Source organism: Hemicordylus capensis, chromosome 2 (assembly GCF_027244095.1).
Source record: "Hemicordylus capensis ecotype Gifberg chromosome 2, rHemCap1.1.pri, whole genome shotgun sequence".
Taxonomy (NCBI): domain Eukaryota; kingdom Metazoa; phylum Chordata; class Lepidosauria; order Squamata; family Cordylidae; genus Hemicordylus; species Hemicordylus capensis.
Window position 1 is genome coordinate 187947175 of NC_069658.1, and position 23265 is coordinate 187970439.

Genomic DNA, 23265 nt, shown 5'->3' on the forward strand with positions numbered 1-23265 from the left:
TGCTCTAACTAAACACCCAGCTTTCCCAATATGTCTCCCCTCCCTGCACTTTCCTGAGAGTTCACATTTCATCACTAACAGAATAGGCATTGCACCTGCAATAGAAACCAAAGACTGACTCCCCCTTCTGGTGTCAGAGGACTGGCAAAACATATCAGCATTCTGGCGTCATTATCAAAACGGTCATGTTCTGCAAAACGTTGTCAGTACTTGCTAGCCAGAAGCTTTAATGGGGCAGGAATAAATAATTTTTTGAACTGCCACTCAGAAATTCACCAGACCTTTAAAAGGCACTTCTAGACATGTCTAACAGAGTAAATCAGAATGTGAAAGAAATATGTTCTACATTGCTCTAAAGATTGGAGAAAAAAAGGACCAAAGTGTCCCCTCAGAAAAGCAGTTGCTCCCCACCTGCCCCCAATTTCTGTTTTAGAAATCCTAACATTTGGCACACAGCTTGCCCACCCAGAAGGGCACTTTTTGTCCCTTCTGTGCCTACCCCCTCTTTTTCTTCTTCTCGTGACACCACTGAGAGAGAAGCCTTGAACCAAGTGTTTTGTGGCATTTTAAAGCTAGAGAGGCTTCAAGCCTAAGGCTAACCTTGAAAGAAGATTCATATAAATATGCTATCTTAAAATTTAATGGTTTAAACACAAATGTGTTGGTTTCATCTATGAAAGTCTCTTTGTTTTTCCCATGGTGCTCTCAGGATCTCCCTGGGGCTTTTCTACTACTACTACGACTATGATGACGAACATTTACTGTATATGTTCAACAAAATTCTCAAAGCGGTTTACATAGAAAAATAAAAACATAAAGAAGATGGCCCCCTGTCCTCAAAGGACTCACAATCTAAAAAGAAACACAAGGCAAACACCAGTAATAGCCACGGGAGGGATGCTGTGCTGGGGTTGGATAGGGCCAGTTGCTCTTCTCCTGATAAATCTTAGAGAATCATCACTTTAAAAGGTGACTCTTTGCTCAATTACCAGGGGTTTTCTGCAATGCTCTTGAGGTCTTTCTGGGGCTTTTATCTGTGGCACTCTCAATTTCAGTGTCAAAGACCTGGCAGTGGGGCTGGATTCCATTAGACTTTGCGCCAAAGCCTATTCCCCAGGTTTTTTTAAAAAATGCTTCATAGCATTTCCTTTCTTCTTATATGCTAAATTCTTTTTTTCTTCTCTCTCTTTCTTTACATTCAGGGAATTTTTTACAGGGGATTTCTACAATTTTACATTTGGGGAAGTTTTCCAAAATAGTATCCCTAGCTGCAGTCTGAAGTGGTACAGTCCAAAATGCTATCATTTTAGTCGACCACCATATTTTGTTGGGTGTGTAGACCAGGCTTGATTCACAGCAGGGACCAAGGCAGTCACTAGCCTAGGTTTCCTTGGAATTCCTGATGTCATAGACCACTGCATTAGATGAAGGTTCTAGAACCCTAAGGAAGTTCTACATGAAAGAGGAGGGGATGGAACCCCATGACAGGAGCCTCCGTGTAAAGGCCTTGGGCTCTCCAGCTCTACTTCTTCCCTCTAAACAAGTAAGTCCAGATGCCCTGACCAACCTGGCAGTGTCTTATTCTCTTGTCACAGATGGTGAGCTCCATTGGGTGCTTGGGATTCCCAGACAGAACTGTTGAGTTCACAACAGTAACCAACCACCCTCCCTAGTCTATCTACATCAGCTCTTAGACTCACCCTTCCTTGTTGCCCGATGGGATATTGCTTGTAGACTACCTAAGGGAGGGTTTTCTGTAACCGTGCTATCAGTGAGAAGGCCTTGCGAAAAATACCACACTATTTCAGTCTAGACTTACACATTGTGTTTGCAAACAGGCTCTTAACCTGCAGAGGAAATATCTGAAAGGGAGAAACAACAGGTAAGAGGGGTAGTGTTTAACTATGATCTTACCTATTGCTCTTCCCTTGCAACTCTGGTCCTCAGGTTGCTTTTTGCCACTGCTTTCTGGTATTGGAGTAGGCTGGGAGTAGGCAGCATTGGAGAGAGCTTCAGGAGAAAAGCAGAGCCAAGGAGAGCATAAAGCACTATCTGGTGGTGACTGGTGGTTCCTGGGACTGGGGCAGGGTGGGGTGGAGTGGGGTAGGGCAGGGCTAGGCAAGACTGGTGATAGGTGGAGCCATAGGTAGAGGTGGAGCCAATTGTGGGGCAGCTGTGGAGGTGGAGCCAGTACTAGGCAGGTGCCACAGCAATAACAGGCAAAGTGTAGATTTGTAGCTGACAAGTGGGATCAAAACACAAATACACACACAAGCACACAAATCTCAATTGCTCATCAGCAGAGATACAAAGAAATATGGAAAACATCAGTTGCTTTATAGTGCTTAACAGAACTAGAGTAGTGTGTAGATTTGTACAGTATCTTACATGGCAGGGTCAAACACAAGCACACACACACACGAAATGAACTGTACAACCCACAAGTAAAGCATAGACCAGCTACAAAATGTTGCTTCTGTGGAGTGTAAATGCATTCTGAAGTCACCAGGGAGTTATTCGCACATGGCTTAATGCTATGGGGTAAATGAGTGAAGAAGAAATATCTCTGAGCCAGAGTGGTACAGTGGATAATGTGCTGGACTAGACTGGGGCAATCCAAGTTCAAATTCTCATTCAGCCATGAAGCTCACTGGGTGACTCTGGGACAGTCATTTGTCTATCAGCATAACCTTCCTCATAGGAATGTTGGGAGAATAAATGTAACCACATGGACCATTCTGGACTTCTTGGAGGAAGCACAGGCTATAGATTAAAAGTAAATAAATCTATATATGCCACAAGTAACGCATAGACCAGCTACAGAAGTGGAGAACAAATGCATTCTGAAATTACAAGGGCAGTTCTGCCTGCCTATTTTAAAAAATGCATACATAAATAATAGAAAAATCACAGGTTTTTCAATGATGCTTGCTGCAGCTATGAACCATCTCCTGTAACTTAAAGGACACCATGGAAAGCAAAGATGCATGGGGTGTAGACCAGGCTTGATTCACAGCAGGGACCAAGGCAGTCACTAGCCTAGGTTTGATTGTCCTCTCTTTTACATTTGTTTTAATCTCATGCTGGTCGCTGACTGAAATAAAGAGATTGATAAAGAGATTGATTGATCAGAGGTTGCATTCCTCCTCTCCAAACAAACAAAAAGAAGCCATCAAAAGATCAGACACCATCAGACAGACAGACAGCCAAAATGGTGATTGGGTTCTTCTGAGTAGCTAAAAGAAAAAGACTCACCCACCCTCTGGGCATTCTGATTGGCTGCCTGAGGAATCAATCAACCTGGTCTCTCTTTATTGCGGTCAGTCATCCTTTATTGCATTCTGATTGGCTGCCTGAGGAATCAATCAACCTAGTCTCTCTCTGATTACTTTATAGTGCAGTCCTAGGACCACCCACTTTGCTAAAACAAAAGTGAGCATACATTGGCTCCTGCCTTAATATTAATATTTTTACACATCTGGGGCTTTTCATTTGTTCTTTGAGGTTGGTGCTATTGTCACTCACCTCACAACTCTTAAAGCAGCAGCAGGCTGCAGGCAAGTGTCACAGGAAACAACAGAGGGGGGCAGTAGGCACACAAAATGGAGGTAGGAACAACATGGCTGACTGGGAAATTTAAGGTGAGGGCCACCCACTTTGCCCAGAGATAAGATCTGCTCCTGGCACTGTCCCTCCCACCTCTTGCTACTCCCCTGGGTGATCTTTGGTAGATACGTTGTCCACTGTTCTCAGTCAGTTAGATTAGTCAGTTAGACTACCCCCCATTCCCACAGTGGTGCTTTCAACAAAAGAGACCTAGATTTCAACTAAATCAATATATTCTAAGTAGCCAATCAAATCAATTATGAAGGTAGAATGCCAGCAGGGGACGAGGTGTGTCCCAGTGTGTTCCATGTGTAACTAACTGCCTGAAGGGCAAATGTCGTGGGTATATGCTTGGTGCAAAGAATTCCTGGCTTTCAGGGAACAAGTTTGTTCCCTTGAAGCCAAGGTGGCTGACGTGAAGAAGCTCAGAGAGGCATATCGGTATGTGGACAAGACCTTCAGGGATGTGATAGAGGCATCCCACTCCCAGTCTGATTGCTCCTCTGCTATCACAGAGAATGAACGTCTCAGAGAAGGAGGACATTGATCTGAGGAAGAGAGTAATGCTCCCTTAGAAAGGACTCTTTTCTTTGCTTTCCTTTCTTTCAAACTCAGAAAGAAATTTATAGCTTCCATGCCCTGTTCTAAACTGTAGCATTTGTTTTAGTTTAATTTGACCGCTGAAGTAATTGCATGGTATACTTTTTCTTTTTTGTTTCTCTTTTATGTCATGTTTTATTTTATGCTATGTTATGTTATGTCATGTTATGACCGGTGTCTGGTGGTCACAACAATAAAAATATTACTTAGTTACATATGCTCTCACACAGAGGATACTCCTCTGGGGGCTGGGGGCCTCCTAGTAGTGGGTGATTCGATTGTTAGGGGCCTAGAAAGATGAGTCTGTGACCTGTGTGTAGACCACACGGTAGCTTGCCTGCCTGGTGCAAAGGTTGTGGACATCACACAGTGTCTAGATAGGCTGTTACAAGTGCTAGGGAGAAGTCAACTGTCATGGTGCACTTCGGCACCAACAATGTTGGGAAATGCAGTTGGGAGGTCTTGGAAACCGAATTTAGGCTGCTAGGTAGCATATGGAAATCCAGGACCCCGCAGTTAGCATTCTATGAAATGCTACCTGTTCCACATGGAGGGCCGTGCAAAAATAATGGTAATGATAGCAATAGGAATTGATAACACTCCCAAAACATACAGCACTATCAAAACTCTTGTTCATAAGAAGAATCCAACCTATACATGATTGTGACAAAATCCAAACACTTTCAATGTTGTGAAAATATCCATTATTATTTTTTGGAGTATATACAAAAAAAAAGACCTCAAAGGGTTTTTGATATACAAATCACTTAAACTTTAACTGCATAAATACAATGAGTGTGAGTAGTACATAATGAACGTAGGTCCTGAACATCCAAATAATCAATTGGTACAGGAGAGTCTTGTTCTCAATGAAAAAAACTGCAAAAGTTCCAATTGCAGAAGTTGCAAATGCAATAGCTGGTCAGCAAATCTGTACACAATTGTCTATCTGAAGCAGAGCTGTCTTGTTCTTCATGAGAAAAAAACTGCAAAAGTTCCAATTGCAGAAGTTGCAAGTGCAATAGCTAGTCAGCAAATCTGTACACAAATGTCTGTCTAAAGCAGAGCTGTCTAAAGCAGAGCTGATGGGCAAACCCGGGAAATTCTCCAGCCCATTTCGAACATTCTTCATCAGAGCTGCAAAGCTTCTGGAAATGTGAGCATAAGAACAGTTCCGCAGCTGATTACATCATCCAACAAACATCATAATGTTATCCAAAACCTCCCCTCTATACGCCCATTAACACATACCCATTTCCTCCGAAAGTATTTTTTGGAGAGCTCTATCCTCCTACATCTCACTCCGGGAAAACAAATCATTCAATGACTAGTTAGTTCATGGGGCTCTGTGTTATATAGCCTGCTAATTGAAGGCGTGGTGATTCACAGGGAGAATATACTCAAAAAAATAATAATGGATATTTTCACAACATTGAAAGTGTTTGGATTTTGTCACAATCATGTATAGGTTGGATTCTTCTTATGAACAAGAGTTTTGATAGTGCTGTATGTTTTGGGAGTGTTATCAATTCCTATTGCTATCATTACCATTATTTTTGCACGGTCTCACCCATTTTGCTGCTGTTTTGTCGTGCAATCCCTTATATATTTTTTGCCACATGGAGGGCCAGCAAGAGAGGCACTGATGCATGGGGGTCTCAATGCATGGATGAGACAGTGGTGCCGGGAGGAGGGGTTTAGATTTGTTAGGCACTGGGATACATTTTGGGGCAAGCAAATCCTGTACAAAAGGGATGAGCTGCACTCAAACCAAGATGGAACCATGCTGGTGCTTAAGATCAAAAAGACCGCAGAGCAGCTTTTAAAATGACACCTGGGGGATTGCTGCCAGGAATTGTGCGGTATCTGGCTTGGAAAGCAAAACCCCCTAAGGTTTGAGGGTGCAAATGTTTCAGATAAACCAGAAGGGGATGGTTTATGGCAGAGGGTTAAATGACAATAAGGGAGATCGCACACGCCAACAACAACAGCAACTATTTCTATACCTCTTTTCAACAAAAGTTTCCAAAGCAGTTTACACAGAGAAATAATAAATAAATAAGATGGATCCCTGTCCCCAAAGGGCTCACACCAGTTAAGAGACTCGGCGTATAGATGTATCAATGCCAGAAGCCTCCGAGCCAAGATGGGTGAGCTGGAGTGCTTGCTTGCTAAAGAAAACATAGGTATAGTGGGCATAATGGAAACCTGGTGGAATGGCAAGAACCAGTGGGATACTGTTATTCCTTGATACAAACTCTACAGAAAGGACAGAGGGGGCAGATTGGGGTGGAGTAGCACTGTATATTAAAGAAGGAATAGAATACAATAAGCTAGAAAACCTAGGTGGGCCAGAGTCCACCACAGAATCATTATGGGTGACAATACAAGGACTGAAAGGAAATGTGTTACTAGGGATGTGTTATCACCCTCTAGATCAAAATGCTGAGAGGGACCTAGAGTTAGAGAAGCAAATCAGAGATTCTGGTAATGACAGAGAGGCCAGATTTATTGATAAGCTAAATGACTTTGCCTTAAGACAGTTGGTCATGGAACCAACCAGAGAGAAGGTGACCTTGGACTTAATCCTGAGTGGTACCCAGGACCTGGTGCGAGATATCAGAGTTGCACTACCATTGGGGAACAGTGACCATAGTATGATCCAATTCATCTTATATACGAGTGGATCATTGCCAAGGAAGTCCAACTCAGATGCGTTGGACTTCAGAAGAGGAAACGTCTAAAAAGTTAGGGGACTGGTAAAAAGGAAGCTGAAAGGAAAAGTCAGGAGGGTCACATCACTCCAGAAAGCATGGAACTTATTCAAAACCACAATAATAGAAGCTCAGTTGGAATGTATACCAAAAAGAAGGAAAGGTACCACTAAGTTCAGGAGGACATCAGCATGGCTAACAAGTAGAGTCAGCAAAGCTATAAAAGCGAAGAAGACCTCCTTCAGAAAATGGAAGTCCTGCCCAAATGAAGAGACCAAAAAGTAACATAAACTCTGGCAGAAGTAATGCAAGGAGACCAATAAGGGATGCAAAAAGAGAATTTGAGGAGCATATAGCTAAAAGTGTCAAGGGGAATAACAAAAACCTATTTAAATATATAAGAAGCAGAAAACCTGCCAGGGAGGCGATTGGACCCTTAGATGAGGGCATGAAGGGGATAATTAATGTGAAGGAGATTGCAGAAAAGCTGAATGAGTTCTTTGCATCTGTCTTCATGGCAGAGGATACTGACCATACACCTTCTCTGGAACTGAGCTTCTCAGGCTTGGAAGAACTGGGCCAATTTGACATGACAAGGGAAGATGTTCTAAACCGTCTTGGAAAACTAAAACTTAAGAAATCACCAGGGCCACATGGCATCCACTCAAGAGTTCTGAAGGAACTCAAATGTGAAATTGCTGATCTCCTAGCAAAAATACGTAACTTGTCGCTACAATCAGGCTCTGTACCAGAGGACTGGAAAGTAGCTAATGTAACCCATTTTCAAAAAAGGATTCAGGGGGGATCCGGGAACTTATAGGCCTGTTAGCTTAACTTCTGTGCCATGTAAATTGATGGAAAGCATAGTTAAGGGCAAAATTGTTAAACACATAGAAGAACAGACCTTGTTGAAGGAGAACCAGCATGGCTTCTGCAAGGGCAAGTCTTGCCTCACTAAACTCTTTGAGTTCTTTGAGAGTGTCAACAGGCATGTGGATAAAGGTGATCTGGTTGACGTAGTATACCTGGATTTTCAAAAAGCTTTTGAATTGACAAAGTTCCCCAACAAAGGCTCTTGAGTAAACTTAGCATTCATGGGATAAGTGGACAGGTACATGTATGGATTGGTAACTGGTTGAAGGACAGGAAACAGAGAGTAGGAATAAATGGACAGTTTTTTCACAATGAAGGGAAGTAAGAAATGGGGTCCCACATGTACTGGGACCAGTGCTCTTTAAATTGTTCATAAATGATTTAGAATGATCTGGGGTAAGCAGTGAAGTGGCCAGATTTATAGATAACACCAAACTATTTAGGGTAGTGAAATCCAGAAAGGATTGTGAGGCACTCCAAGGGGCTCTCTCCAAACCCAGTGAGTGGGCAATACAATGGCAAATGTGGTTCAATTTAAGCAAGTATTGTGGCAAAAAAACCCCAACTTCACTTATACACTGATGGGGTCTGACTGTCAGTGACTGACCAGAAGAGAGATCTTGAGGTTATGGTGGACAGCTTGTTGAAAGGGTTGACTCAGTGCGTGGCAGCTGTGAAAAAGGCCAATTCCATGCTAGAGATCATGATTGATTGCATTCCTATACCACCTTGTATAGAAATCTCTAAGCAGTGTGCAGATTAAAACATAATATAAAACAAAACATTTAAAATTAATAAAAACAGATAAAAATCACAATAGATAAAAACACACATTAAAGTTTAAATTTTCAATTTCAATTAAAAGCCTGGGAAAACAAGTACGTCTTCAAGGTCCTCCTAAAAGCAAACAGAGAAGGAGATGCTCTTATTTCTTTAGGGAGCACCTTCCAAAGCCCTGGGGCAGCCACAGAGAAGCCCAGTCCCGAGTTGCCACCAAACGAGTTGGCACCAACCATAACCGGACCTCTCCAGATGATCTTAAAAGGCGACAGGGTTCATGATGGAAAAGGAGCTCTCTTAAGTACTCTGAACCTAAGCCATTAAGGGCCTTACAGGTAATAACCAGCACTTTGTATTTCGTTCAGAAACATATCGGCAGCTAGTGCAGTTCTTTTAGAATAAGTGTTATATGGTCCCTTCGAGTAAACCCAGAGCCCAATCGGGCTGCCACATTCTGTATCAGTTGTAATTTCTGAACTAAGTACAAAGGCAGCCCCACACAGAGTGCATTACAGTAGTCAAGCATAGAGGTTACCAGCACATGTACCACCATTTTAAGGTCATTTGTCTCCAGAAATGGATGTATCTGGTGTATCAGCCAAAGCTGATGAAAAGCACTCCGGGCCACAGCCTCAACCTGAGAAACCAGGGAGAGTTTGGGATACAGGAGCACTCCCAGACTACGAACCTGATCTTTTAGGGGGAGTGTAACCCCATCCAAAACAGGCAGATCTGAACCGTCTCTCGGATCCTGACCCCCTACAGACAGTACCTCCATCTTGTTAGGATTCAACTTCAGCTTGTTATCTCTCATCCAGCCCAATATCGCCTCCAGGCAGACACTCCAGGCAGGCACTTAGGGGGGTCACGCCATTTCCTGATGAAGTTAATATGGAGAAATAGATCTGGGTGTCATCAGCATATTTTTATTAATTATTATTTATTATTTATTTGATTTCTATACCACCCTTCCAAAAATGGCTCAGGGCGGTTTACACAGAGAAATAACAAATAAGATGGCTCCCTGTCCCCAAAGGGCTCACAGACTAAAAAGAAACACAAGATAGACACCAGCAACAGTCACTGGAGGTCCTGTGCTGGGGGTGGATAGGGCCAGTTACTCTCCCCCTGCTAAATAAAGAGAATCACCACATTAAAAAGGTGCCTCTTTGCCAAGTTAGCAGGGGTTGATAGCACTGAGGGGTTGATAGCATTGACTGGGGTGCTATTGATAGCATCCCAGACCAAACTTCCTGACAATCTCTCCCAGCAGTTTCATTTAGATGTTAAAGAGCATTGGAGACAGTATGGAGCCTTGTGGAACCCCCACACTTCAGCTCTCACTTTTCAGAACAACAATCTCCAAGTGACACCATCTGGAATCTGCCAGAGAGGTAGGAGCCGAACCACTGAAAGACAGTGACACCCAATCCCACCCCCTTCAAGCAACCCAGCAGGATGCCATGGCCAATGGTATCAAAAGCCGCTGAAAGGATCAGCAGAGCCACATTCCCTCTGTCGATCGCCAATTGGAGATCATTCATCAGGCCGACCAAGGCAGTCTCAACCCCATAACCCACCCAGAAGCCTGTCTGGAAAGGATATAAATAATCTGTGTCATCCAAAACTGCCTGGAGATGAGAAGCAACCACTCGCTCAATCACCTTGCCCAACCAAGGAAGATTAGAGATGGGTCTGTAACAGGCTTGGACTGGCCCACAGGGCAACAGGGCATATTCCAGATGCGCCCCACCTGTGGGGCACCACTGCGCCCCGCTGTACTCAGCAGCAGTGAATACTCCCACCCTTGAGTACCCATCCTGCTCAAAACCCAGCGCCCTCCCCACATAAATTCCATTGCCCTCTCAGTGCCCCTAATCCGGCCCTGGTCTGTAATTAGCTAACTCTGAGGGATCCAATGCAAGTTTCTTAAAATGGCTAATAATAGCCTCCTTAAGACAAGGAGGCATCGTGCCTTCCCCCAGAGAAGCATTTATGATATTTACCAGACCCTCTCTGATAATATGATTGCCAGATTAAATAATCCACGTTGGGCAAGGGTCAAGAGAGCAAGTGGTGGGGCATACAGTTTGAAGCAGTTTGTCCACATCCTCAAAAGTAACAAACTGAAAGTGACCCACAAGAGGGGTTGCTAGGTACTTCTATGATAGACTCTGCAGTAACTGTGGAGTCTAGTTCAGCACAAATACAAGATATTTTATCTGCAAAAAAAGTTGTTAAACACATCACAGCGAGTAACAGATGGTTCCAAATTCAAATTCAAGGCAGAAGGGGCATGAACTATCCCCCTCACAACTCTAGACAATTCAGCTGGACATGAACTTGCAGAAGCAATGCGGGCAGAGAAGAACCGCTTCTTTGCCATCTGTACTGCCAGAGCATAGATCCTCAAATGAGCTCTGTGTTGCAATCTGTCAGATTCACGCTGAGTCTTCCTCCACTTGCGCTCTAGTTGTCTACCTCACCGCTTCAACTCCCACAGTTCATCCAAATACCACAGGGCTGACTTTAAAGCAGGTCGGAGAGGATCCTTAGGAGCTATTGTGTCTACCGCTCTAGTAAGTTCATTATTCCATATTTGCACCAGAGCATCAACAGAATCACTGGCAGAGCCAGCTTGAAACGCTTCCTCTTGGAATCCTATTGGATCTAATAACATTCTCAGGCGGACCAACCTAATGGGTCCTTCACCCCTGCAGAGGTGGGTTGTAGCTGCAAGTCCTACCTTAACCAGATGGTGATCCGTCCACGACAGTGGGGAGATAACGGGTCCCCACCCACGGGACACCACCCTGATCAGAGCAGAAGACCAAGTTGAGCGTGTGACCTGCACCATGTGTCAGTCCAGAGACCACTTGGGATAGGCCCATAGTTGTCATGGCCACTATGAACTCCTGAGCTGCCCCTGACAATCCAGTCCTGAAATGGACATTGAAGTCCCCCACCATCAACAGCCTGGTCCACTCCAGTGCCAACTCTGCAACCTTCAGCTCAGTTAGGGACTCTGTTGGACAACAGGGTGATTGGTATACCAACAGAAGTCCCAGTCTATCCTTGGTCCCTAGACTTAGGAACACACATTCAATATAGGCCAACTCCCTGACAGGGATCCTGGTAAGGGAAATAGTATTCTTATAGACCATAGTCACCCCACCTCCTCGCCCACATCCTCTCACCTGCTCATTAGGAATGGGATTGAAAATAAAAATGCCAATATTATTATGCCCTTATACAAATCTATGGTGCGGCCACATTTGGAGTACCAAGTACAGTTCTGGACACTGTATCTTAAGGAAGACATTGTAAAACTGGAAAAGGTGCAAAAGAGGGCAACCAAGATGATCAGGGGCTTGGAGCACCTTCCTTGTGAGGCAAAGCTATGGTATCTGGGGCTTTTTAGTTTGGAAAAGAGGCGACTACAGGGAGACATGATCAAGGTGTATAAAATTATGCATGGAGTAGAGAGAGTGGACAGAGATAAATTTTTCTTCCTTTCTCACTACACTAGAACCAGGGATCATCCCATGAAACTGAAAACTGGGAATTTTAGGACCAACAGAAGGAAGTACTTTTTCACACAGTGCATAATTAATCTATGGAATTCTCTGCCACAGGATGTGGTGATGGCCACTAGTCTGGGTGGCTTTAAAAGGGGCTTAGAAAAATTCGTGGTGAACAGGTCTATCAATGGCTACTAGTCTGGTAGCTATAGGCCACCTCCAGCCTCAGAGGCAAGATGCCTCTAAATACCAGTTGCAGGGGAGCAACAGCAAGAGAGAGGGCATGCCTGTGGGTTTCTCAGAGGCATCTGGTGGGCCACTGTGTAAAACAAGATGCTGGACTAGATGGGCCTTGGGCCTGATCCAGCAGGCTGTTATGTGTGTCAAGAGGGACACAGCTTTCCCAGTGCTTTATGAGACAAGTCAGCTCCCAAATTGGGGAATATAAACTCCCTGCTCATGCAGTTGACTCAGAGTGTCAGTGCAGCATACCATCTCACAGCACCCAGCTGGGAAACACTGTTTTAAACGTTACCTATCTGTTTCTTTCTAGGGGAGTCATCTCCAGAGGACACAAACTGGCTTTAACTTAATGTCCAGCTCCTTTCCATCACATGTCAAGTTCCAGAGACGATGAGAACTCTCTTACCTAAGACCTTCCTCCTTGCCTGCATTGTGGCCACCATCCAGGCCAAGATCTTCGGTCGCTGCGAGTTGGCTCGTGTGCTGAAGGATCATGGGATGGATGGATTCAGAGGTTACAGCCTGGCCAACTGTGAGCACAACTCCACAAAAGAGGGGCATTCTCTGTGTCTAAATGTTGTAGATGTTGGGGGAGTTGGCCAATGCCTGCCCTTGGATATCTTCCAGCACAGCCATGTTAGTCTCTAGGCACTACTTCCTTGTCCCTGCACCCACAACAAGGTGGCGATTAACTTGTTCTGTATCCTCCCCCAGCCTCTCTTTTATGGATACTCTCCAAAGCATTCCATTAGTCCAAGATTTCCTCAGAGCGTCTGCTTCCTTTTCTGGCAGCTGGCACTGCCATTAAGCAATGTGAAGGGGCCATCTCTGGTGGAAGATTCCATAGGCTAAAGTGGGAGACAGTCTGGTCTGACCCCTGGGATCCCATCCACCAGGAAATTCTCCTGTGCCCACTGAAATGAATGGATGCAGTGCCAGAGCAGCCTTTCATGAATCTTGTATAGGAGAACTGCCTGATGGATGTTGTCCTATATTACTTAACAGAAAGGGATGTTGTTTGGATTTTCTGCCTCAGGCATCAAAATGTCTTGGGACAAGGTGGTCAGCAAGGTCTGCAGCCCTCCCTGCCACACACACACCCTACCTGCCAAGCTACTAACCATATGTTGCCTGCACCTCCATTGCTACCTGGTGGCAGGGAAGTAGACTGGTCTGGTCTGCTGATTGGACCATAATCTATCATGGCAGCCATCTGGAGGGGAACCTGGTGGGTTGGCAACAGGATGGGGCTGGGAGATCCACTCCTAGAGCTGCAGTCTGCTTAGTTGACTAGCTATTTGCGGTGAAAATGATTAATAATGATTTTGTGTGGACATTTCTATTGATGGGTGATCTTCAGCACATAAGTTGTCCTCATTGCATTGACATCCCCCCAAATGCCCACAGTACATTGGAGTTGGGGCGGGGGGGGGAATCATGCAGTTTCATTTTCAAAATCCCATATTTCATTCAATATGGGACAGAGAAGAGTAAACAATGGCTGACAGTCTGCCTTGTAACGGAATGTGCACAACAGATAGCTCTGTTGCACAAAATGCAAGAATTGCACAAATTCAATTGCATGACAGACAGCCGTTATTTCAGTGCAGTTGCACACAATGGCTGTCCACTGTGAAATTTTCATGCAATTATTGCATTTTGCACAACAGACCTCTAGTGCAACGATGTGCACATTTTGTTACAAGGCAGATGGAATGTTGCACCATATGTCAGCTACGGTATCCAGTCCCATATTTCTGAGCTCAGAGAAACCAACTGACATATTATCATGACTGTCAGATAGATTGTAATTAATCAGAAGACACAGATAAAGAGTTTTACAAAAGCCTTTCCCTCATATTTCATACATGAGTGTCACATGCAAACTTACATATGTGAGACAGCCCACCCATAAATACACTTTGCCTCTGCTGTGCCCCCACCATTCATTTCCTGGTGCCGCCACCATGTGGAAAGTGGTAGACAGCAGACCATAGTGAAACTTGTCTGGGTCTGAGGAGGCGTGATTTTCTGCATCGGTTTTTAATGGCTTGGTCTGTGCTGCACTCCCGCTGGCCAGCTCTTGCTTTTCATGCTTCACCAACCCCTTTTCAAACTTCTCTACTGGCGAATTGAGTTAATCATGAAAAGCAAGTGCTGCCCAGCACTGGGTACAACATAAATAGCACCAAGAGCCTTCTTCCGATGTGGCCTGTCCATCAGATCCTGGAAGACAGCAGGAATCTGCAGGAGGGTCTGGATTATCTGTAAATTCTCTGCTTATGTTTATTTGCAAGCTCTGCTTCTAGTGTGTTTTACTACTTTCTAGAAAAGCTAATGCGGTGGTCCAGAGTGTACAATCAAGTGATGAGCATATGATCAAAGGAGAATACAGAAGACTAAGTGGAGGGCAGGCATTGCTAGCTTAAGATCACACTCCTTGTCTGCATTCAATAGCAGTACTCTGTGGTGAATGTAGATGAAACATTTCAACATCCCCTGGGGCTTTTACACACAGCAGGTTTTACTGCGAGTTTATGGGGAGGCGTTTCTGTGAACTTGAAGTTGTCCCCCAGAGATGACACAAATAGTCTTTTTTTTTTACCCCGGATATAAATCGGGTTACACTCTAACGCGCAGTGCGAAATGCAAATTCTGTGTGAACTGCTCCCCAATAACTCACAGGGACTTTGGGGTAAATCTAGCCGATATGTGAACATTCCGGAGGAGATGTGAGTTAAAGTGCTTCACAAGCCCCGTGTGAAAAGCTTCCAGCAGTGTGAGCCTGGCTTCCTCTTGGCTTTGGAATTTGCACGTCTGACTTTAAAGAGCGACGACAGTAGTGTCTCGTCCTAAAGAGCTGGGGCGATGGGGTGGGGTGGGGCCCTGCCAAACAAAGCAGAGCTTCCTCTGGTTCCTGGCAGCCCCGGGAACCTGCCCTGCCCTGGCGTTAATGAGAGCCGCACTGCCTACAGGCTGGCCATTTGTCAGGTAGAGCTATGTGGGCTGGCTAAGCGTTGACCAGCCTCCGCAGGTCTTCCTGGCAAATGGCCAGCCCCAGCCTGCAGACAGCACCATGGCTCTTATTAATTCAGAGCGAGAAGGACTGCTGCTGGGAACCAACCCGAGGCTGCTGAGCTTTATTTGGCACTCCCTGGCTCATTAGCATGAGGTGCTGCTACTGAAGGGGGAAATGGCTGTGTGCAAAACTGGTACGAAGCTACTTTCTATGTGTTTTTCCTAGCACCTGGCAGTGGCCAAATCTACACGGGGATGCTCTCCTCACAATTTCAATTTGAGAACGTCCAGGGCTGAATCGGAAATGCAGATAGGCTGTGCAGTGGGAAGGGCAGATTGAAAGGTTATAACTAAGCCTCCTGAAACATAATTTATACGCAGTAGTTTTCAAATGTGTCCTCTGGGCTGTAGCTGCTCCTCTTCCAACAACCATTTCTGGGAACAATGAATGCGCCGCTATTACAGATTAGGGGTGTGCACGGAACTGCACAGCTGCGGTCCGGCACTGTGGAGGGGGTTCCTTTAAGAGCGGGGAGGGTTTACTTACCCCTCCCGCCGCTTTGCCCCCTCCAGCTCTTGTAATTACTGTAGAAATTGGGGCGGCAGGATACCTCCCTGCCGCCCCTTCTTGCTGCTCAATGGAAAAGGCTCCGACAAGCCTTCTGCGCACGCACACGCCGCGTGCGAGATTCACGTCTCCCGGAGGCCCGGTCTACCCAGCCTCGGCCCCTGCCGGCGGGTAGACCGGGCCTCCGGCGGCCAGAGGCCCGGAGGCCCGGTCTACCCGGCCTCATCCTCATCCATTGAGCAGCAAGAAGGGGCGGCAGGGAGGTATCCTGCCGCCCCAATTTCTACAGTAATTACGAGAGCTGGAGGGGGCAAAGCGGCGGGAGGGGTAAGTAAACCCTCCCCGCCCTTAAAGGAACCCCCTCCACCCGGACCGGACCGGCCAGTCCGAACCGGTCCGGACGGTCCGGAGGCCTTTACAATGGCCTCCGGACCGGTCCGGACCCATCCCTATTACAGATAGAGTGCTGGGGAAACTGGAGCATGCCTCTTCCATCCCCCTCCCTTCAGGGGTCTGCATGGCATTTTTTGAGAGCGGCTTTGACACGAAGGCGATTGAGAAGAATGAAGACCAAAGCCAAGACTTCGGTATCTTCCAGATCAGCAGTGATTGGTGGTGTAAAGCTGACATCCCCTCAGAGAACCTGTGCTATATCTCTTGCAATGGTTAGTGCCTTCCTCTTCATCCCCACTAGAGGGCACTGGGTCACCGGAGACAGGGGAAGCCGTTTGGTAGGGAACTATACTCCAAGAAATGGAGCCTCTTTCTCCAGAGAGATCCCAAGAGCCTTTCTGGGTGAAGTTTTCTAAATGCTGAACTCTTTGTTTTTTTAATTAAAATATAACAAAAGTAAACATAATATACACAGTTACCTTGTAATGTTACACATCTTACAGTGCAATCTTAAGAGTGTTTACTTGGAAAAGACCCCTCAGTTCAATGGGGCCTACTCCCTAGTAAAGGTATTTGGGATTGCTGCTTTCCTTTAATCAGTAGCAGCCCATGCTAAAAAGCTGGAGGGGTGGAAAACAAGCCACAGCTGCTTTGATACTGGCAGCCGTGCTCTTAGGAACATAGGAAGCTGCCTTATACTGAGTCAGACCATTGGTCCTTATAGTTCAGTATTGTCTACACCAGGGATTCTCAATGTTGGGTCCTCAGACGTTATCGGACTTCAACTCCCATAATCCTTAGCCCCAGTGACCTTTGGTTGGGGATTATGGGAGTTGAAGTCCAATAACATCTGGGGACCCAATGTTGAGAATCCCTGGTCTACACAGACAGGCAATGGCTTCTCCAAGGTTACAGGCAGGAGTCTCCCTCAGCCCTATCTTGGAGATGCCAGGGAGGGAACTTGGAACTTTCTGCATGTAAGCAGGCGGGTACTCTTCCCAGAGTGGCCCCACCTACTAAGGGGAATGCCTTACAGTGCTCACACATGTAGTCTCCCATTCAAATGCAAACCAGATGGGACCCTGCTTAGCAAAGGGGACAATTCATGCTTGCTAGCACAAGACCAGCTCTCTTATTCCCTTCTGGCCCCTCCCAAGCTATAATGGAGCCTTGTGGGCTGGTCATTTGTCTGGTAAGGGAGGGAAATCCCCAACCAGGTGAATGGGCAGTGTGGGGTGGGGTGGGGTGGGGGTTCTTGTTGGAGATGCACCTCCTGATGGCATTGACTCTTAGTACCAGCAACCCTACTGACCACAAGGGGCATTAGGGGTAGAGATTGCCAGTAAGGGCATTCCCCCTCTAACTATGCTTCCTCTGCTCTGATTCCCCATTGTTCGTCTGATAATCTCAGGTTTCATTCTCTCACCTGGAGAGACAGACTTCCTCCTTCTCCCTTCCCTTCTTCCTGTGTGTAGCTAGCAATGAGGCATGATAGGTCTTATCTATCTCCCTGATGGATTTCCTAAATAAACTACTTTATTTGGAACTTCAGCTCCTTGTCTCCAGACATTATTAATTAGCAGTGCTCCCTGTACAGCTACTTCCGCTGTAGCTGGAGCAAATAAAGAAATCTCCCCTCCTGAACTCTCTAACATTTCTGTCCCCTACTGAATGAATGACCTTCCAACATGGCTCAGTTACAGCCAGGGCGGGACCAGAAGGGAGCAAGAAAGTGGCTGCCGGTACCAAAGCAGCTACAGCTTGTTTTCCGTCCCTGCAGTTCATTAGCACGGGCCACCACTGCCATTAATAAAACTTATACAATATGCCCAAAGATGATGATCTATCTCAGAAATATAGATAATATTTCTGTTCAGAATGGCAGTAACAAAGGGAGACCATCCCCTTTCAAAAAGCTGTGAACCAGTTCAGATGTGATGCCAAATCATGGTTGGGGGGTTACGTGAGGAAGGTCTCACAGGCTCCATGCTCTTGCACACTTCTTGGCCTCTTGGTTTGCATTGTTTGCTGTTAGATCCAAACTGAGCAAACTGTTTGCTTATTTCAGACATGATGGCAAATGATTGTTTGCCACACGTGTCAGGGAGGGTGAGGAGGCAATGCCCAAGCCCAAGCCTGGCTGATGTAGTGCTTGATGTAGACTACTCTGTTTTGGTTGTCTCATCTTATTCCTATGTAACTTTGCCATCTAGATAAGGGGAATATTTTATTTATTTATTTAACACATTTTTATACCGTCCAAAACACAATTTCTCTGGGCGGTTTACAACAAAACAATAAAAGCAACCAAGAAAAAGATTAAAACATGTCAACAATTAAAATTTAAAATGTTAAAACTATTAAAACCCAATTAAAACAATATCTAATTAAAAGCCTGGGTGAACAAATGCATCTTGACTGCCTTTTAAAGAGTTGTAAGAGATGGGGAGGCTCTTATTTCAGCAGGAAGTGTGTTCCAAAGCCTCGGGGCAGCAATGGAGAAGGCCTGTCCCTGAGTAAAGCCACCAGACAAGCTGGTGGCAACTGCAGACGAACCGCAAATATGGTACAGCTTTTTCACTTCCTGGCTACTAAAATCTTGGCAGCTCTTAACATTTTAGCCTAGGTCAAATTGGGTCCAGGTCCTCCTCCTTGACTTAAATGAATATGACTGGTGCCAGAGGTGGTCTGAAGATCAGTCTAAATATCTGCTTATTTCATAACAACTCTGTGGTTCCATACTTGCCTCCCATAACTTTTCATTCTTTCTTCCAGAGTTGCTGAACTCTAATATTGAAGATGACATCCTGTGTGCCAAGAGGATTGCAGCAGATCCCCAAGGCATGGAAGCTTGGTATGAAAACATCTTTCATTGGTCATCCCAGATGTGTGGTGTGCTGGGACTGACCCATGGATTCTTCCTCCTATATCTGCTGCCTCCTGAGGGTTGTTCCATAAGATTGTTCTACATTTACTAGCTCAATATGCTCTGTGTAGCTGTATTACTCTTGCCTGCTTAAACAGAGTTGCCAGCTTTCCCCCTAGCCCTGCCCCTGTGCCTTTTACAGCAGTCTGGCTGGTACACAGAAATTGAGCAGGTTAGTGTTTCCCCATTACTTTATTTCCATACTACCATATGAAAAAGAGGACAGGATGCACAGAATGTATCTTTAAGAAACACGCAGGAGAAAGTATTTCAGCAGCTTGTCATGCAGGGGGAGAAACCTGCTGAAATTCCCTCTTTTGTGCATCTCTTAAAGGCCCAGGAGACCTGTCCTCTTTTCCATATGTAGACTACTCTGTTTTGGTTCAGAAACATCTTATTTGCCGGCCATATTTCTATGCACAGAGCTGCTGTGAAAGGTACAGGAGCAAGAAAAGTTTTTTTTTTTTAAAGTATTGAAGCATTACACCAAAGGGGCAGACTAGACATGATGACATCTTTCCCAGCAGGATTTAATGGCTGGTCAGATGGCCAGTGGGGCCTTTGTACAATTTGCACAGTTCCACCTGCTGGCCAGCTCCTGCTTTCTGTGAATAAACCTATCCCTTTTCATTCATACTTTACTGGTGAATGGGGGAAAGGGGTGCATTATTAATGGAAAGCAAGAGTTGGCTGGCAGGTGGTATTGCAGAAATCGCATGGAGGGCCCTCCTGATCATCTGACCAGCTTGTGAAATCCTGCTGTGAAGACACAAGCCTTTGGAATTGTGTGGAGGATGAGTATGTTCTCGCTTCCAGCTTGTGCTTCATGTCACACCCTTTTTGCCATCTAAAAGGACATTTTGTCTGATTTGGTCTTAAGGAAAGGTTATATTCCAATGCCGTGTAAGTCATTATGCTTCAATCAAGCTAGCTTCAACCAAGGAAGTAGAGAAGCTCACTTCCTGTATCCCTCCTTGTTGCTGGGTTGAACAGGGGCATCCAACCCAGCCAGATAGTAGGGCTGCCAGCTTTCCCCCATCCCCAGGACTGTTTGCTTTTGGCAGTAAGGGAGAAGAAAGGTTGAAGCTGGGACAAGAAGGGAAGACAGGTCCCTGGGACCCTTGCCTTCTCCTTACAACCCCACCATATATTGGCTGCAGAACTATATGGATAGGTGAAAAACATTCTTGGCATGATCAGGAGCCTAGAGTGCCTTTCTTATGAGGCAAGGCTACAACACCTGGGGCTTTTTAGTTTAGAAAAAGGACGACTGCGAGGAGACATGATAGAGGTCTATAAAATCATGCATGGTGTGAAGAAAGTGGTCAGAGAGAAATTCTTCTCCCTCTTCCATAACACTAGAACCAGGGGTCATCCCATGAAATTGATGGCGGGGAATCTAGGACCAACAGACGGAAGTACTTTTTCATACAACACATTAACTTGTGGAATTCTCTGCCAAGAGATGTGGTGACAGCCAGCAACCTGGATGGGTTTAAGAGGGATTTGGATAACTTCATGGCTACTAGTTGGAGGGCTGTAGGCCACCTCCAGCCTCAAAGGCAGGATGCCTCTGAGAACCAGTTGCAGGGGAGTAAGAGCAGGAGAGAGGGCATCTCATTAACGCCAGGGCAGGGCAGGGCAGGTAGAGATCAGGCCTACTCAATTCCCCCACCACCACCCCAGTTGTTTTTTGATTACTACTCCCATAATCCCCAGCCATAGTGGCCAATAGCCAGGGATTATTAGAGTTGTAGGCCGATGTCTGCAGGAGGGCTGAAGTTGAGCAGCCCTGATTTAGATGATCCTTTGTTGAGCTATATAAGATAGACAGATCCATTCCCTCCAGAAATTACAGTCTAAATGCTTCAGGTAGCTATGCATTTGGGAGCTGCAGTTTGTTATTCAGGACAGAGAAGATGCACCTGCTAAATCTCCCAAGTCTTTGAAACTATTAAAGGTATAGGACCCCCTTCTCTCCCTTGCATCAGGACACCCTGAGCCGGGTCTCACGATCAATGAGACCCAGTTTTGGAGAGTGTGCGGGGAGAGCGGGCTAAGCCCTCTCTCCCCGCACACGAGCAGGGCGGGAGCCCTGTACGGCCGGATCGGCCGCCCACACAATTGCCAGCTCTGTGGTGGGGGCTGGGGGCCGATCAGCCCCTGGAAGCTCCAGCATGCCCTGCGTGAGTGCGCAGGGTATGCTGGCGAGACCCCCGCAGCCAGGAGGCAGCTTTTCGCCTCCCCTCTGGGGGTCTCCTTGTGCGTAGCCATGGCGCAGAGCTGTGCCACGGCTACTCATGATAAAAAAAACCCGGGTTTGTGGAGTGCTCGCTCCGCAAACCCGGTTTTAGGGGAGGGGTACTTAGGTGGGTTAACCGCCTGGGAGCCACCGGGCTCGCCTGCTCCCCTAGCCCGATTTTGCCTGATCGTGGGAATAGCCCCTCTGTGTGTATCATACAGTCACTGAGCTCTAGACTGCAGCCAGGGGTTGGCAGAGCAAGACTCATGAACTGAACTGAGAGCTGCAAATATAAATTATGAATTAATGCAGGGGTTCTTAAACTTGAGTCCCCAGAGGTAGCTGGACAGCTCTCACCATCCCCAGCCACAATGGCAGAAGAGACGAGGGGAGTTGTAGTCCAACTTCTGGTGATCCACGTTTGAGACCCTCTTTGTTAATGGCGCCATCTAGATCCATTAAAACAAATGGGGTTTTTTGCCATGGATGTCAATTGATTGAGGACAGCACCCAGAGGCTGTGCTCCAAGACAAAATGAGATGCCCTTTTCTCCCATTGATTCTAATGGGTTTAAGCATGCCTACTTCCATGCAGTATTATGACTGAAGTTTTGGTCTAGTCTTTGACAAGAGTTTAAGACAATTCTACAATCCTTGTGCATTGCACAACTAAAGTATTCATTGTGGTGACCCATTGCTGCCTTTCTCTGATTTCCTCTCTGCAGGGATAAGTGGAAAACACACTGTCAACACAAAGACCTGAAAAAGTGGGTGAATGGGTGTACGTTTTGAGGAGGTACCTGGCTACTGTCCACCCACCTTCTCCGATATCAACAATACAAACCTGATTGTTGGATTAAACATAAAAACCTTCTGCATGATGGTCCTTTTTATTGATGAGGAATAGGCCACAGGTGGACTGAAGGTGCAAGCTAGCTGTTCTCCTTCCCCTGGGGTCTACATTGCTATGTTCACTTTGAGCCCACAGTGATTCCCTCCCCGTCCACACTGCAGCCTGTCAGATCTGAAGCAGCCTGACTTGGGCATTTGCCTTTAATAGCTGCTTAAATATGTAGGGATTACTGTGTGGAGATAAACATTGTTGTTTATATACCACTTTCCAATTCAACGGTTCTCAAAATGGTTTAGACAGCAGAAGGAATAAAATAAGGGTTCCTATCCTCAAGGGCTCAAAATCTAAAAGATTGGCTATAAATTGCTACTGATCCAGGAGCTTTCCCAGACAGTAGGTGTTACCGTGGGTTTTCTGCGAGGTTTTATTGCAAATTCAAAGTTGCCCCAAGAAACCGACGCAAAAAGTGTAATTTTTTAATCCCGGATAGAAATTGTGTTCGGGGTTGTTAATTTTACCCCCAGTAGGTAAACAGCAGAGCACTAGGGATGAGCACACACACTCCAGTTACAGAGTAGGTAACAGAGGATGGTTTAGTTGTTGCAGCTATTTGGAGAAAACACATGGGGAGATTCTTGTAGGACTAAACACTAAGTATTTATTAGTGGTTACGTACACTTGGATGGGAAGGTCCTAATCCTAATCTAAAGGACTACATAATGAATAGGTAAGGAGAGAGAAAGATGTTTCCTGTGACTCAGCACAGGAAGTGCTGAAGAGTCAGATCAGGGGTCATAGAGTAGGGACAGATACAGAGACCCTTACCCACTGTCTCTACTCCCAATGCCCCTAATGCTTATTAGGATAGTTGGTGCAAAAGGCCGATGCATTGGAACTCCATCTCCAACAAATTGGGCTACATTCTGACG

At 45.8% G+C, this 23265-nt stretch overlaps 2 protein-coding genes across 9 annotated transcripts in view; one reads left to right on the forward strand and one right to left on the reverse strand.

Moving 5' to 3' along the window:
- The window catches only part of LOC128343723 (homeobox protein prophet of Pit-1-like), a 53776-nt gene extending 50506 nt beyond the window's left edge, over nt 1–3270 (reverse strand). The window contains exons 1-2 of the mRNA XM_053293159.1: nt 3260–3270; nt 1915–2078 (exon numbers count right to left, since the gene is read on the reverse strand). Coding sequence (XP_053149134.1) covers nt 1915–2078; nt 3260–3270 — 175 coding nt within the window. The remainder of the gene's footprint in view (nt 1–1914; nt 2079–3259) is intronic.
- Nucleotides 1392–22359, forward strand: LOC128344508 (lysozyme C, milk isozyme-like). 8 transcript variants are annotated; one of them, XM_053294743.1, is made up of 6 exons: nt 1525–1543; nt 1839–1882; nt 12648–12869; nt 16433–16588; nt 19092–19170; nt 22209–22359. In XM_053294743.1, exons 3-6 carry the CDS (start codon nt 12728–12730, stop codon nt 22273–22275), a joined length of 444 nt encoding a protein of 147 aa, XP_053150718.1. In that variant the 5' UTR covers nt 1525–1543; nt 1839–1882; nt 12648–12727; the 3' UTR covers nt 22276–22359. The 8 variants fall into 8 exon arrangements, with proteins under 8 accessions (XP_053150712.1, XP_053150718.1, XP_053150716.1 ...); XM_053294737.1 differs by lacking the exon at nt 1839–1882 and having other exon boundaries at nt 1392–1543; XM_053294741.1 differs by lacking the exons at nt 1525–1543; nt 1839–1882 and adding an exon at nt 3324–3432.
- The last annotated feature ends 906 nt before the right edge of the window (nt 22360–23265 follow it).

What these genes read in the sequence shown, in the direction of transcription:
- LOC128344508 (XM_053294737.1), top strand. Translation starts at nt 12,728, where the DNA reads ATGAGAACTCTCTTACCTAAGACCTTCCTCCTTGCCTGCATTGTGGCC. An exon ending in GTGCTATATCTCTTGCAATG is followed by an intron (nt 16,589 to 19,091) that starts GTTAGTGCCTTC and finishes TCTTTCTTCCAG; the next exon opens with AGTTGCTGAACTCTAATATT. An exon ending in CCCCAAGGCATGGAAGCTTG is followed by an intron (nt 19,171 to 22,208) that starts GTATGAAAACAT and finishes TCCTCTCTGCAG; the next exon opens with GGATAAGTGGAAAACACACT.